At 43.0% G+C, this 16,936-nt stretch overlaps 1 protein-coding gene across 3 annotated transcripts in view; it reads right to left on the bottom strand.

The window, feature by feature from the left end:
* dclk2a (doublecortin-like kinase 2a) overlaps window positions 1-15,274 on the bottom strand; it is a 430,953-nt gene extending 415,679 nt beyond the window's left edge. The window contains exon 1 of one of the 3 annotated variants that reach the window (XM_078541257.1): window positions 14,348-15,274. In XM_078541257.1, coding sequence (XP_078397383.1) covers window positions 14,348-14,795 — 448 coding nt within the window. In that variant the 5' untranslated portion in view covers window positions 14,796-15,274. The remainder of the gene's footprint in view (window positions 1-14,347) is intronic. The other 2 variants (XM_078541259.1, XM_078541256.1) reach the window with 2 other exon arrangements.
* Between the last annotated feature and the right edge of the window lie 1,662 nt (window positions 15,275-16,936).

Raw genomic sequence — 16,936 nt, 5'->3', positions numbered from 1 at the left:
TTCATGTTTTTATTATTTATATATTATCTATCTGATTTCAGTTTTTAAAAAACATATGGGTCATTCCTTTTCATAATTAAAAACCCGGCATTTGAGATCTTGTGGTCGAAAGGGAGGAAATGTGACAACAGCTGTGGGGCCTGCAATGCAGATCAGCTTCCTTCCCAGTGTTGACTGCAAAGTGTTTGAGTCAGCAAAAATCTATACCAGCTAGTTTTAAAGCAAAAATACACTAGATATTATTAAAGACAAAGTTGGAAGACTTACTTAATGTGAGATGATATTGAGATTATTTGTAAACAAGAACTCTTTGCATTTATACGCAACTTTAGTCTAAAGAAATATCCAAAGGAGTTTTGCAAGTAGGTGCAAGGAAACTATGCTGAGGCAAAAAAAGATTAGGAGAAATGGCAGAAAGCTTGGCCAAAGAAATGGGTCTTCAGAAGGTTTCAAAGGTATAGAGAATAGAGAGACAAATTGGTTGAGGGAGGAGTCCCAAAGAGTAGGAGCAAGGTGGCTGAAAGCTCCATCGACATTAGCACACAGAGACCGGGGATGAGTAGAATGGAGCATTAAGGAAGCAATATAAGACTGTAGTGGGTCATTGTTGGGACCACTGCTCTTTTTGATACATAGTAATTACCTGGATTTGGGTGTACAGGGCATAATTTAAAAGATTACAGATTATACAAAACTCAGAAATGTAGTTAACAGTGAGCAGGATAGTAGCAGACTTTAGGGCAACATATACAGATTGGTGCAATGGCAAAACACATAGCAGTTGAAGTTTAATGCAGAGAAGTGTGAAACAATTCATTTTGGTGGGAAGAATGGTAAGTAAGGCAGTGTAAATGTTGTTGAAAAGAGAGATATATTGCCGAAGCTTTTTGCCTTGCACTCATCAGGACAAACACAAGAATGTCAAATTTCAAACAATCACTATTTATCCCACAAGAAAAAAGGAGTGCTGATTGGTTGGCAAGTCAACTCTGATCGGCTGAGGCATTGCCATGGAGAAAGCAATATGGAACTATATGTTCCCCAAGCTCCTGGGTAATTCAAAAAAGGCACAAGGCTTGAATATATCCCTCTTGTTTGCAGAGAATGGGTCCTTGAGTATGAATGTATGTCATTTCAGGCAAGCATAAACATTACAAGCTTGACTGATTATCTTAAATGTGACATTAGTGTAGCTGTTAGCGCACTCTCATTGCTCCCCAATAACTGAATAACATCTAACAGTGAACATTTTGGTTTGGGGCTGAATACAGTCTGTACTCTGCCTATTACGCACTGCTGGCGGAATGTGTTGTTTGATTCGATCATTGGCATAGGGCATCACACAGGCACTGAAATTCATACACAATGTTACTCAATTGTGTGGTAGGCAGAGAGTCTTTTTGGACTGACTGCAGCATCCTGTTAGTGGAAAATACCACTCATGTTGCCACTACATAGTAGCAGTGTGAAAAGGCTTGCTTAACCTGTTGTTCAAATTTTTCGATACTTTGCCTTTCCAGAGTAATTTGAGGTAGACCGAGCACTTTTCAGGTCCAAATGTGGCGGCCTTTGGCCCATTTGTGGGTTTGTGAGATACACAACGAACAATAATCTGATCAGGATAGCCAGTGTCCTGCAGGATAGCTTTGATGCACTCTATTTCTGTGTCGAGCTTACAAGGTGAGCAAGTACCTTGGGCCCTATTTACAAGATTTCTGATAAGGCCAATCTTTTAGCACGTGAAGCTATACGAATCCCAACATGTACATTGACCGGTGAAGGTAACCTTGCAGTAGACAATGGAGAAACCATTAGCAGATTTCTCAACTAGCACATCAAGGAAAGGGAGCATGTCAGACTGCTGCATCTCAAAAGTGAATGGAATGTGACATCTGGGGGCTAGTGCCAAAATTGGGAGAGCTGTCTCAAAGACTAGTCAAGCAACAGCCTGACATAGTCATCCTCTTGGAATCATATTTTACAGATAAGGTCCCATCCCTGGGTATGTCCACAATGACGGTGCGGAGGCCAGTCCTACCAATACTTTCATGGACAGATGCATCAGCGGCAGGCAGGTTGGTGAGGAAGAGGTCATCACCATCCCTGGGTATGTCCTGTCCCACCGGCAGGACAGAACCAGCAGAGATGGCGGCATAGTGGTATATGGTCGGGAGATAGTTGCCCTGGGAGTCCCCAGCACCGACTCTGGGCCCCACGAAGTCTCATGGCATCAGTTCAAATATGGGCAATGAAACCTCCTGCTGATTACCATGTACCGCCCTCCCTCAGCTGATGAATCAGTACTCCTCCACGCTGAACAACATTTGGAAGAAGCACTGAGGGTGGCAAAGGCACAGAATGTACTGTGGGTGGGGGACTTCAATGTCCATCACCAAGAGTGGCTCAGTAGCACCACTACTGACTGAGCTGGCCAAATCCTAAAGGGCATAGCTGCTAGACTGGGTCTGTGGCAGGTGGTGAGGGAACCAACAAGAGGGAAAAACATATTTGACCTCTTCCTCACCAACCTGCCTGCCGCAGATGCATCTGTCCATGAAAGTATTGGTAGGAGTGATCACCGCACAGTCGTGGTGGAGACAAAGTCCCGTCTTCACATTGAGGATGCCCTCCATCATGTTGTGTGGCACTACCACCATGCTAAATGGGATAAATTTCAAACAGATCTAGCAACGCAAGAATGGGCATCTATGAGGCACTATGGGGCAACAGCAGCAGCAGAATTATACTCGAACACGATCTGTAACCTCATGACCTGGCAAATCCCCCACTCTACCATTACCATCAAGCCAGGGGATCAACCCTGGTTCAATGAAGAGTGCATGCCAGGAGCAGCACCAAGCATGCCTTAAAATGAAGTGTCAACCTGGTGAAACTATAACACAGGACTACTTGCGTGCCAAACAGCATAAGCAGCAAGTGATAGACGGAGCGAAGCGATCCCACAACCAACGGATCGGATCTAAGCTCTGCAGTCCTGCCACATCCAGTCGTGAATGGTGGTGGACAATTAAACAACTCACTGGAGGAGGAGACTACCTAAATATTGCCATCCTCAATGACGGGGGAGCCCAGCACATCAGTGCAAAAGATAAGGCTGAAGCATTTGCAACAATCTTCAGCCAGGAGTGCCGAGTGGATGATACATCTCGGCCTCCTCCTGAGGTTCCCAGCATGACAGATGCCAGTCTTCAGCCAATTCAATTCACTCCACATGATATCAATAAACGGTTGAAGGCACTGGATAGAGCAAAGGCTATGGGCCCTGACAATATTCCGGCAATGTTACTGAATATTTGTGCTCCAGAACTTCCACGCCCCTAGCCAAGCTGTTCCAGTGCAGTTACAACACTGGCATCTACCCGCCTATGAGGAAAATTGCCCAGGTATGTCCTGTACTCAAAAAGCAGGACAAATCCAAACCGGCCAATTACTGCCCCATCAGTCTATGCTCGATCTTCAGTAAAGTAATGGAAGGGGTCATCAACAATGCTATCAAACGGCACTGCTTAGCAATAACATGCTCACTGATGCACAGTTTGGATTCCGCCAGGGCCACTCAATTCCTGACCTCATTACAGCTTTGGTTAAAACATGGACAAAAGACATGAACTCCCAAGGTGAGGTGAGAGTGACTGCCCTTGACATCTAGGCTGCATTTGACAGAGTGAGGCATCAAGGAGCCCTCACAAAACTGGAGTCAATGGGAATCAGGGGGAAAACTCTCCACTGTTTGGAGTCATACCTAGCACAAAGGAAGATCGTTGTGGTTGTTGGAGGTCCGTCATCTCAGCTCCAGGATATCGCTGCAGGAGTTCCTCAGGGTAATGTCCTCGGCCCAACCATCTTCAGCTGCTTCATCAATCATCTTCCTTTCATCATAAGGTCAGAAGTGGGGATGTTTGCTGATGATTGCATAATGTTCAGCACCATTCGCAAATCCTCAGATGCTGAAGCAGTCCATGTCCAAATGCAGCAAGACCTGGACAACATCCAGGCTTGGGCTGACAAGTGGCAAGTAACACACTGAAAGGCCTGGATAGAGTGGACGTGGGGAAGCTGTTTCCATTAGTAGGAGAGACTAGGACCCGAGGGCACAGCCTCAGAGTAAAGGGAAGACCTTTTAGAACAGAGATGAGGAGAAACTTCTTTAGCCAGAGAGTGGTGAATCTATGGAATTCATTGCCACAGAAGGCTGTGGAGGCCAGGTCATTGAGTGTATTTAAGACCGAGATAGATAGGTTCTTGATTGCTAAGGGGATCAAAGGTTAGGGGGAGAAGGCGGGAGAATGGGGTTGAGAAACTTATCAGCCATGATTGAATGGCAGAGCAGACTCGATGGGCCAAATGGCCTAATTTCTGCTCCTATGTCTTATGGTCTTATTTGCGCCACACACAAGCCAAGCAATGGCCATCTCCAACAAGTGAGAATCTAACTATCACCCCTTGATGGCCAATGGCATTACCATCACTGAATCCCTCACTATCAACATCCTGGGGATTACCATTAACCAGAAACTGAACTGGACTAGCCATATAAAAACTGTGGCTACAAGAGCAGGTCAGAGGCTAGGAATCCTGCGACAAGTAACTCACCTCCAGACCCCAACAAGTAACTCACCTCCTGACTCCCCAAAGCCTGTCCACCATCTACAAAGCACAAGTCAGGAGTGTGATGGAATACTCCCCACCTGCCTGGATGAATGCAGCTCCTACAACACCCCAGGCAAAGCAGCCTGCTTGATTGGCACCATATCCACAACCATTTACTCCCTCAACTACCGACACACAATAGCAGCTGTGTATACCATCTACAAGATGCACTGCAGGAATTCACCAAGGCTCCTTTGACAGCACTTCCCAAACCCATGACCACTACCTTCTAAGAAGGACAAGGGCAGCAGATAGATGGGAACACTACCACCTGGAAGTTCCCCTCCAAGCCAATCACGATCCTGACTTATAAATATATCGCTGTTCTTTCACTGTCACTGGGTCAAAATCCTGGAACTCCCCACTGCAGTGATTCAAGAAGGCAGCTCACCAACACCTTCTCAAGGACAAATAGTAGAATCAATCCTGAGAGATAGGATTAACTGTCACATGGAAAGGCATGGACTAGTCAGGGATGGTCAGCATGGATTTGTTAAAGGAAGGTCTTGGCACACAAATTTGATTGAATTCTTTGAGGAAGTGACAAGAAGGGTTGATGAAGGTAGTGCAGTGGATGTTGTGTACATGGATTTTAGCAAGGCATTTGATAAGGTCCCACATGGCAGATTGGTCAGGAAAGTAAAAGCCCATGGGATTCAGGGTAATGTGGCAAATTGGATAAGAGGTTGGCTTTGTAACAGGAAACAAAGGGTAATGGTCGATGGATGCCCTTGCGAATGGAAAGTTGTCTCAAGTGGTGTTCCACAGGGCTCGGTGTTGGGACCCTTGCTGTTTGTGTTATATATTAACGATTTGGACGTGAACATGGGGGGCACAATTGAGAAATTTGCAGATGACACAAAGATTGGCCGAGTAATGGATAGTGTAGCCATAATCTCCAAAACGATATAGATGGGTTGGTGGAGTGGATGGTAAAGTGGCAGATGGATTTTAACATAGAGAACTGTGAGGTCATACATTTAGGGAGGTCAAACAGTTACAGGGATTACACAATAAATGGGAATATACTAAGAGGGGTAGATGAAGTAAGAGATCTTGGTGTACAAGTACACAAGTCCCTGAAGGCAGCAGTTCAAGTAGACAAGGTTGTAAAGAAGGCATTGGAATGCTCTCCTTCACTGCCAGAGGTATAGAATATAAAAGTAAGGATATAATGTTGGAATTGTATAAAACACTGGTGATGCCACGACTGGAGTATTGTGTGCAGTTCTGGTCACCACATTACAGGAAGGACGTAATAGCTCTGGAGAGAGTGCAGAGGAGGTTTACAAGAATGTTGCCAGGGTTAGAAAAGTGTAGCTACGAGGAGAGATTGGATAGGTTGGGGTTATTTTCCTTAGAACAAAGAAGGCTGAGAGGTGACTTTATTGAGGTGTACAAAATTATGAGGGGAATAGATAGAATGGACAGGATAAAATTGATCCCTTGGTGGAGAATTCTAGAACCAGCAGACATAGATTCAAGATAAGTGGCAGAAGGTGTAGGGGGGACATGAGGAAGAACTTTTTTATGCAGAGGGTGGTGGGTGTCTGGAATTCGCTGCCCAAGTTGGTGGTAGAGGCAGAAACTTTAAACTCTTTTAAAAAGTACCTGGATCTGCACCTTAAGTGTTGTAAGCTGCAGGGCTATGGGCCAGGTGCAGGAAGGTGGGATTAGAAAGGGCACCTGGGTGTCCTCAGGCTGGCATGGACAAGATGGGCCAAATGGCCTCCTTCTGTGCTGTAACTTTTCTATGGTTCTATGGATGGGCAATAAATGCTGGCCAAGCCAGCGATGCCCACATCCCCTGAGTGAATAAAAAAAAGGATTTGTAAGGAAATTCTTACATGCAGCTGCACATTCAAATATAGCAAACGTATCATCTACCTAACAGAAATATGCACAGGGTTGGAGGTTAGAGCTCATTCCATCAAAACACGTTTCTTGTGAAAACCTATGAAAATGTTAGTGAGTGCTGGATCTAGAGGAAATCCCATGGTTACACCATCTACTTGGGTCTACCACACAACAGAGCAACATCGTGTATGAATTTCAGTGCCACTGCAATGTCAGGTACGTAGGCCGTACATCCCAAACATTGGGCAGAATTTTATGGCCCCATTTCGGCGGGGATGGGGCCATAAAATGTGGCGAGCCATTATAAATCCCATTGACTTCAGCGGGAACGTAAAATCCCGCTGTCGTAAAATTCTGCCCATTGGCTGATTGAATCAAACAGCATGTCCCTCCAGCTGTTCATAATAGGCAGAGTGCAGACCATCCTCAGCAAGCCCACGCTTGCAAAGCCAAAACCAAAATTTTTACTGTTAGATGTGATTCCGCGATAGGGCAGCACTTGCTGAACACTCCTGATTGCATTAATAGATACACCAAGAGCCAATTTAAGATAATCTGTCAAGCTCATAACGTGGCTCATTTACACTTGCTAGAAGTGACATACATTCATTCGCAGGGACACGTTCTCTGCAAACAAATCAATCTTTACAATCTTTTTTGAATTACCCAGAAACATGGGGTGCCTATAGTTCCCCACTGTTTTCTCCATTACAATCAGAGTTAACTTTCCAACCAATCAGCACCCCTTTTCTCCTGTGGTATAAATTGCTGTGATTGTTTGATATTTGGCATTCTTGCGTTTGTCCCGATGAGTGCAACATGAAAAGCTTCAGCATCATGTCTCTCTATTCAGCAAAAATCTAGTTCTGTGGTACGAAGCGACTGCTTACAAACAAAATGGTACAGTTTGAAAGGAGATGCAAGAACAGAGAAACTTGGGGATGTACGTCCACAAATCTTTGAAGATGGCAGGACGAGTTGAGAAGGCTGTTAAAAAGGCATATGGGATCATCATAAATAGAAGCATCGAATACAAAAGCAAGAAACTTATGTTAAACCTTTATAAACATGGAGTAGGCTCCAGCTGGAGTATTGTGGTCAGTTCTGTGCACTATATTTTAGGAAGGATGTCAAGGCCTCAGAGCGGGTGCAGAGGAGATTTATTAGAATAGTACTTGGGATGAATGACTCCAGTTACATGGAGAGACTAGAAAAACTGAGGCTCTTCTTAAAGCAAAGAAGGTTAAGGGAGATTTGATAGAGGTGTTCAAAATCATGAAGGGTTTTAATACAAGAAACAAGGAGAATCTCCCTTCAGTGATAGAAAGGTCAATAATCCTAGGACATAGATTCAAGATAATTCGCAAAAGAACCAGAAGCAACATGAAAATAAAACTTTTCACACTGCGAGTGATGATCTGGAAGAATGGTGGAAACAAATTCAATAATAATTTTCAAAAGGGAATTGGATAAATACTATGGGGAACAAACAAAGAAATAAAACTAACTGAACAGTTCTTTCAAAGACATGATAGACCCAATGGCCTCTTTAGGCGTTGTATCATTCCACAATTCTCTGGAGAAGACCATAGACACAAGGCGGGTAAAATTCATGGGAGGATTTTTTAAGACAAGTACAAGGGTTTTGAGATTCATGTATTTGCGGATGGAAAATAAATGTAGGTAAGTGACAAAAAGGGTAGAGGTGGACAATGTAGTGGGACAGAAAGTAAGCAGTCTTGCTGGTGGTTAAGACGTAGGCTTTAGAATTCAGAGTCAAGCAGGCTTCCAAATAAATTACATGAGGTCTGAACAGCTATTAACCATCTAAAACGTACCTCCCTGTAATGGTTGACAATTAAGCCCATTAACGGTGCAATTAACTGGGATTTTTCGCTGCCTGTCCAACGTTAGGTTTGGCGGGCAGGCGGATCGGCCAGGCGGCCTTTGCATTTTTCAGGAAACCTCGTCCAAGGGCAGGATGAGGTTTCCGATTAATTTTTTTTAAATCTAAAAATGTTTGCACAGAATTTTCAAAATCCGTGGCCAGAATTTTCCCGTCGGCGATTTGGGGCGGGGCCCAGTTGCCGAGGGGAAAATGACGTGGGATGACATCGGGAGGAATCCCCGACGTCATCCCGGTCCATTTAAATTTTTAGGAAGGCGGGCGGACAGCGAAATCAGCTGTCCGCCCGCTGACCTGTCAATGGCCAATTGAGGCCACTGACAGGCTAGTTAAAGTAATTAAAGACCTGCCCGTCCAACCTTAAGGCTGGCGGGCAGGCCAGGAGCCCCAGCGGGCTCCAGATTATTGAAGAAACTTCATCCACTGGCGGGATGAAGTTTCATGTCCGTATTTTTAAAAATTAATAAAGTTTATGTGGTCTTTATTAACATGTCCCATCTTGTGTGATATTGTCACATGAGGGGGACATGTTAATAATTTTTAAAGTTTTGTCTTTTTAAAGTTTTTTGTACTGTCACTGGTCTCCCTGAGACAGGACTTTGTTTCGCACATGCGCGAAAGAGCGCACTTTGACAGCTGGGGATTCCCTTACCCCCCAGCACAGGAAGCGCATAGCGCTTCCCATCGGGGATGCTGTTGGGCGGGCCTTAATTGGCCCGCCCACTCAAAATGGCAGCGGGCCCCATTTCAGTGGCGGGGGTCGGCTGCCCGCCCACCGCCGAGCCGGTGGGGCCCGCACGCCATCCAAGGGCAAAATTCTGCCCCGTCTGATCCGGTGACTGATTCTGATGCGTGGGTATTTTTTCCCGGTTTTTAAAATCTTTATTTTTTGAGTTTAAATTCTTCAGCTCCCTGAGGCAGCTCTCTGCCTTCAGGGAGCTTTCATTCCGCGCTCCCCCACGCCCTTGCTAGCTTCAGCGTTTGCCATCCTCCTGCCCCCAACCCAGGCAGTGCTGATCATATCAGCGCGTGCTTCACGCTGGCTGGCCGTTAATTGGCCAGCCAGCGTTAAATCATGGTTGGGAGCCGATTGCAGTTAACGGTCCATTTCCCGACCACTCCTGGGCCCGCCGAGCTGAAAATTCAGGCCTGTGGAATTTGGTAGAAGACCATCAACAGACATTTGTACCACAATCTAATTGCACGATGAAGATAACAAATGCAGTAAAGTTTTATGATGCTTTATGGCTTATATTTTAAAAGCAATACTTGTCAGATGTGACATAATTTACCATATTTTCCCTTTGTCCGTGATGTACATTTTTTGTTACATTTCTGATACCTTTTGAACCGAAAGTTGATTTTTATTTTGACTGCTACTTTCAGTCACTGCATCTTTATCTTCTTCCTTCAGCAGTAGCCATCAAGCACAGATGATAGAAGGACTGAGCAACCAAATCTCCCAGCACTTGAATACACTATCAAGATCTTTGTTTGGGAAGCTGTATACAGCAAGGGTGACATGCAAGCATAAGGAGAAGAATATGAATAATTTGAATAATTACACTGGCACACACTCTCTGTGTAAATGTGTTTCAGCAGGTGGGGAGCAGTGCCTAAATTGAATCTTGAAATGTGCTATCTGCTGTTTCCACAATAGCAATAAGATGCCTAACAATGCTCATTAACTTATCAAGCACCCTTTCCTTTTAACACAGAATGTAATACCTCCAGCAGCAGAAATCCTCCCACCAACACACCTTATCACAGGTTTCAGCATCATCACCTCAAACAGGCATGAAGCCAGGTACACAGTTGGGGGGTTTCCATGTCTTAGATGAAGAAACATATGCTAAGTTATTTCTTATACATATGGAAGGGGTAGAATTGGTGGAGGAAAAAGTGTTGTTTCCTGTTCAGCAGAGGCATAGCACTGACATGCCCTGTTGAATAATTTCTTGGATCAGTCCTCAAGGAAAAAACTGTGAAATGGAAGATACTCGATTAAACTGACAGAGAGCACAATTAAACATTTCACTGATGATGTTGAGGTTCACATTCCATGGCATAATAATGTGTTCTACTTAGAGACAGACTCCTAGTGAATATGTGAGGAAACCAGAGACTTCACTGCTTTGTCCTTAAATACAATATTGGCCCAAGTGAGGACATGGTCTCCAATAACGATGCATGGCTAGAAGCATAAGAATGGTGAGTGGCATTGAAATCTGCCAATCCCTTCTTTACGGCTGCTTCTGGACCAGGGAAGGAGAAGCATACAAAATCAAGAAAGAAGCCTTTTCCACAAAAAACAACAGGTTTCCCATCACTTTGGCAGGGCTATCTGGACCCACCTGCAGACTAGTGGGAAAGTTTGATTCATGTAGGAGTAGCTGAGTACAAATACCATGCCACTAAGTTACCTATGATGAGAAATAACTAATATGATCCATACCCTACACTGGTACCTTCAACAAAGTAGCAAGACATAACGATAAATATTATATTCAAAATTAATGATTTCCACATAATATTATGAAAAATGATTCTTTGGGTGAAACTATAGAATAAAGAATAAATGTAGGCCTTAAGAAAAGAACTACTCAGTTGAAGCCTGCAGTTGTGGCTCAGTTTCTGCTAGTTCCTCATTATCATCTTCCACCTTTGTGCCTTCCTTTTCTGGTGACATGGCTTGTTGCTGCTCCTCTTTCACTAATACGCATGTGCCTTTTTTGACGGCTATAATATTCAGTATGCAATACTCCACTAGAATTCTGCAGCTTTCTCTGATGCATAACCTACTGCAAGTCTCTCAATATAATTAAATGTTGTTTCATCTTGTTATTCTATTATATTCCTACCTCACAAATGTGTGTTCTTGCATGCTTCTATTGAGGGTGTGGGCTTGTGTACAGTGTCATGAACTATTTTTTGAGTGGGTGATCTATATTTCCAAGAAACTAATTTTCCAAGTTGTCCTCTCTGGAATAAGCAAAGAATTCTCCAGTTAAGGGATTGTGGGCACAATCACAAGCTATTTGTGCATTCATTAAGTGCTATCATTTTCTGTTGATGGAAGCATGAATATCCTAGAGTAATTCTCTAAAGCTGAAGTATATGATAACAGAATTTTAGACATATCCAACTCAATGCATATATATTTTGAATATTGCATGCATTTCCTGTCCACATTTCCCTTACATCATGCATCATGAATTTTGAATATGTCTACCCCAAAATATATTAAATTTGCTACATAAGTCATGCACTCTTCATTTGAGCATCACCACTGTGATACAAAACCACACGTGTAATTACACACTTCTGCTACTAACTAGAATGCCATGAGCTCCAGAAGCTGCAAATCTTCATATCTACACCAACAGGAAACTAATATAATGTGGAATATTTGGTGTTGCTTGACGTGCTCTGCATAATGCCACAGGACATCCACGAGCTTATAATCTAAAAACTGTATTCTGATATTCATAACCAAAAAATCTTACATAAGCATGTGCTTATCACGTTGTAGTTGCACATTGCAGGTGACTAGTTGCACAACTGCAAGATCTCCACCACTTAGTGGTGCTATGCAGTGAATGACCCAGGTCTGTTGTGTTTCCTCCCAATTTTCACAGTCATGTCCTGTTTAAGTCCCAATTTTCACTTTTTCCACTACTTGTAGTGGATTCCCCTGCCTGATCAGCCCACTTAGGGCCACCCAATTTCAGGTAAATCAGAGAGAGTGTGTGCAGGTTTGTGTTTATGAAAAGAAGGACTGCAATGAATACACACCTAGTGCAATGCACTCTAGGAACTTCAGAAAATATACGATGCTGACAGTGAGAAACAGAGAGTTGAATTTTGAAGGAAGCAGAACAGCTCTAATTATTATTGGATTATCACCATGTTTTTGTTGATAATTAGCAAATGTAAATATTCTAATTATTAACAGCTGAGAGACACTGAGATGAACAGACATTGAGGCAAACAGAGAGGCAGTATCCTTCCTTATCTTAACTCGAGTTTTCTTTTCAGATAAAAATCAAATGAACTGGATTTTGAAAAGAAACAGAAGTTTTATCACCTGCGTCACCTGCTAGTTAGGTTGTGTGTAGATAAGGTTTTCCTGAACACAACAGCCTGGCATTGACTGCGTTCAGGGAAGCCCAATTTTGGGAAGAGGGCATCAATCACACATTAGGCCTCCTACTTGCAAATGCAAAGGGCCTAGGTCTGTTTAGGATGTGGATCCTCAATATCTTTACTGGAGCCTTTTCCAATTTGTTTTTTATTCACTCATGGGATGTGGGTGTCGCTGGCCAGGCCAGCATTTATTACCCATCCCTAGTTGCCCTAGTTCAGAAGGCATTTAAGAGTCAACCACTTTGCTGTGGGTCTGGAGTCACATGTAGGCCAGACCAGGTAAGGACGGCAGACTTCCTTCCCTAAAGGACATTAGATGATGGACAGCGCTCAGTGGTCCACATGTTATCCTCTAAATGGCATAAATAACCTATTGTTATAAGGCAACATATCCACTGATTCACCATGAGCAACCCAATAAATGATCTGCAAGTTGACATTAAAAATATGGTGTACAGCACATGCTTCCTTCGTCAGACTTACTTCTTGCAATATTTTTATGTCACACTTTTTGATCAGGTCATCTTCTTTGCAGAAGCAAATGAGTCTTAACTTTTTTTTAAGTTTTAATGTCAACTTTACCAACGCTTGAATCAAGTCTTACCTTCCTGCTGGGCTACTTCAGCAATTTACAAGAAGCATCACAGAGTGACTCCATGATGGGTGACCCCAATGCAAACTCCAGAGAGGAGCAATTTCAAACATGAAACACCTTAGGATGTTTTGTAATATTAACAGCATAAAATAAACTTGAAGTTCTTATTATTGGTTGTGCTGGTCTGAAAGGCACTCAAGCTGTGTAAGATTTTCCAAAGTTGGATTGGCACTAAAATAGCTCTCATAACACCAACCAGAACAATAATAACTTGTAAATACACAATTCTTCTAAGAATGTCCCAGGGTAACTCCTCCCAGTTATTTACAATTAAGTTACTCAATGTAACTGCACTACTGAGTGGCTTAGCAGGAAAAGAAGCCTGATTCAAGGACCTCCTTTTTGCTGATAAAATAGCAATTAATTTCAAAGTAACCTGGGGTAAAATTTTCTTTGATTAAAAGTTCGAGCACTTTGAAGAGGGAGTGCTCCTCCTAGACTTTCCTCTACCTTTAAGTTGTTCATCTTCCTTCTTTTCATTTCAGTTAAAGACCATAAACAGCAGGACAGTGTCTTGGAAGACATTGCACCAAGTTTGTAAACATAGGAATTTGCCCACTGACTTGATAAATAGTATCATACTTATATCACACTCAGAAACTGCATCTGATATGTTAAGCTAAAATAAAAGCTGAAGTTTTAGAAATAGAAATTACCATTTAACATTCCATTCTGAAAGCATCACGTTGGATTGTGACAGAAGTTTCCGAATGAGACTATTTCAAGAACAAAACCCCAAAACTTCCCAATGTGAAAACTGGCCCTTATTTTAGTTGCAGCAGCAAGAACAATCCTTGGTGCTAAACTGGCAGAAATACTAATGAGGATTTGTTATTTAATTCATTTTTAACCAGCTATAATATGATCAAGAACAAATCTTTGTTTCCATGCATTTTTTGCTCCTTTGTTTTGTAATAAATCTGGCCTACTCTCTAAAGCAAAAACAAGCTTTCTGTGCTTGAATGGGGAATTTGTTCGTCTATCATAATGTGTTGTGTTTTCACCATTACTTCCCTAAAAGTGCAGCGCTGTTCAAACTCTGATTTCTGATTTTGGTATAATTTGAGTTGACCTTCCATACATCGAAATACATTTGTCTCCTTCTCACTTACCTTCCAGCAATTCATCCAGGCTGGTGATCTTCTTGTTCCCATCGATGCTGTAGATGGTCCTGACTCCTTGGGACAGATTGACATTATCCGAAAGAGACTTAGTCAGTTCCACCAGCAAAGTATCTAAGGACCTGAATCTGTCCGGGGAGATGGCAGACACGAGCCCTTTAAAGTAGCGGTCTCCATTCCGGTAAAAGCGGACCTTTTTGGCTCTTTTCTCCTGGCTGAGTGCCTGCAGGGTACGGGTCCGATAGAAACTGCAGTGAGCGCTGTGAGCTGGGCTCGGTAAGCCATTTCCTCGGGAGCCTGAGCCTCCTCCACCACTACCTCCTCCACCGCCTCCTGTACCACCTCCTCCTCCGCTGCCGCTTCCACGCCGAGAAGATCGATGGCCCCGGTTCCTCTCTTCAAAGTGCTCCAGCTCGATACTCCGATCATGCGACATCATTAACAGTGCAATAAGAAATTATAATTTTAAAAACAATGTTAAAGAAAACTGCTATTCCTTTAAAGCTGTTAAGAATCCGGTTCCCTTTCAGATTGCCAGCTTTGATCCAGTTACCTTCCCAAAATCATAAACACAGTGAGTCTAATGATTCTATTGTGGCAATAAATTTCAAATATGTGAACAATTATTATCCTTTAAAAAAAAAACTGAACAATAGGTTGCCTTGATCACCAGAGACAATGTGATGGGCTCTTCAGGCTGTAGATCCAGGATGGAGGATCTCCCACCATTTCCTACATCGCTTTAGCCCAAAAATGAAGAGGAAAGTGGAGGGTGAGAGGAGATTCCGTTGTGCCCGTAGCCCAGCCTCGGCCTCTTTACAGATGATGGGGCTGAGTTAACTGATGAGTGCAGGAGACATTAGGAGAAGATGCACGGATTCGGCAGGATGCTGTGCTTTTCTGCTGTGGTCCACTGCCAATTGGAGCAGCGAGCGAGAAAGAGAGCAAATCGGTCTGATCCAGCGCCACAGTGCCTTGACACTAAAGCGGAAACAGGAGCAAGGCGGTATCCTATTGGGGGGGCGGGAGTGGGGTGTTCGTTTTTGGAGGATGGGGAAATGGGGTGGATGTTTTGCAGCCTCTCGCCGTTTAGATGCAGATAGAAAGTGAAGATGTCTGGCAGAGAGGCATGACTGCTGTAATGGAAGTGGAAATATTCGAGCTTCTCATCCTCCTTTTTTTTTTGGCAGCCTTCCCAACGCGCCGCTGCCGCAACCGCAGCAGCAGAGCTCTGGGCTGAGCCGCAGTGTGCGGAGGAACTGGCTGCAGCTCCACTCACACAAGAGCTTCCTCCAGGTCTTAGTGCCGCAGGGGCTGGCATCATGACAGCTTCTCAAATGTTGACCACACACTTTTCCTGCTCTTTTAAATTCTAACCTATTCACTTCCGATTTTCGATTTTGCCCTCTTTTTTTTATATAATGACCTGGGACTTATTTGGATATTTTTATTATACAATATATTTTTTAAAACGCCCTAAATAATACTTCTTTATTTTAAAGCAGTTAATTGTGTAATGCTGAAAATGGGTGATTTTTTTTGCGATTATAATTTTAAAAAATAATCTATTTAATTACTTATTTTGAAAATACCTTATATGATGGTGTAATTTAAGTCAAACACTGCATTTGCATCCTCATAATGAAAATACCACGCAGCTCTTATTTCCAAAATAAAAACAGTTTGCCCAATACCTTTTTTTCAAGCAGACTTTGAACCATTAGAATTTAAATTTTTGTGACAACAATCAGCTGTTACATAGGCCAGACAAAAATGGAAAAAATAATATGGAGTTTAGAAATGGAAAAATGAAAGCAGAGGGAGAGAATGAGGAGAGATTCTCAAAAACTATTAGAAGGAGCAGTAAAATATTCTCAAAAAAATACATTTGCTAAAAGAGAATTGTTAATTGTGAGATTGGACCTCTGAGAAGAGAGGAATAGTGAGTTAGTAAAGGATGAATGCAGATTGACAGGAAGATTTACCACTTATTTCAGTTAATCTCAATTCAATAAAAGAGAAGAATATTGACAAGATAAACCCTGAATTCCATAAAAGTAAGATGAGATATAACAATAAAAATAAAGTGTTAGAGAAGTTAGTTAAAAAAAACATGGACAATGTGCTTGGACTGAACAGGATACATCTGAGCCTCCTGTGAGAAATGGGGAAGAAATAACAATGGCTCTAGAATTTATATTTCAGAGTTCTGTTGGGAGTGCAAAAGCAAAACACCATGGAAGTGGGAAGTCTGAAATTAAACAGAAAATGTTGGAAATATGCAGCTGGTCAGGCAGCATCTTACGGAGAGAAAAACAGAGTTAACACTTCTGGTTGAATACCTTTTATCAGAATGGTTCTCAAGTGAGGTCATCAACCTGAAACATGGGCCTGAATCTTACCTATGTTGGGCGGGCTGGGCGGGAGCGGGCGGGAGCGGACGCGGAGCCCATCACCGCCTGTGATCAGCTGCGTGCCACCATTTTACATGGGCGTAATATGCAGTCAGTAGTGCTCAGCGCTACCTGTGCGGGCGGGGGTAGCAGGGAGAGTTGGGGCCTGCGGCATGTGCGCAAAAGA

Source organism: Cetorhinus maximus, chromosome 1, assembly GCF_964194155.1.
Source record: "Cetorhinus maximus chromosome 1, sCetMax3.hap1.1, whole genome shotgun sequence".
NCBI lineage: Eukaryota > Metazoa > Chordata > Chondrichthyes > Lamniformes > Cetorhinidae > Cetorhinus > Cetorhinus maximus.
This window is presented reverse-complemented; position numbering and strand designations above follow the sequence as displayed.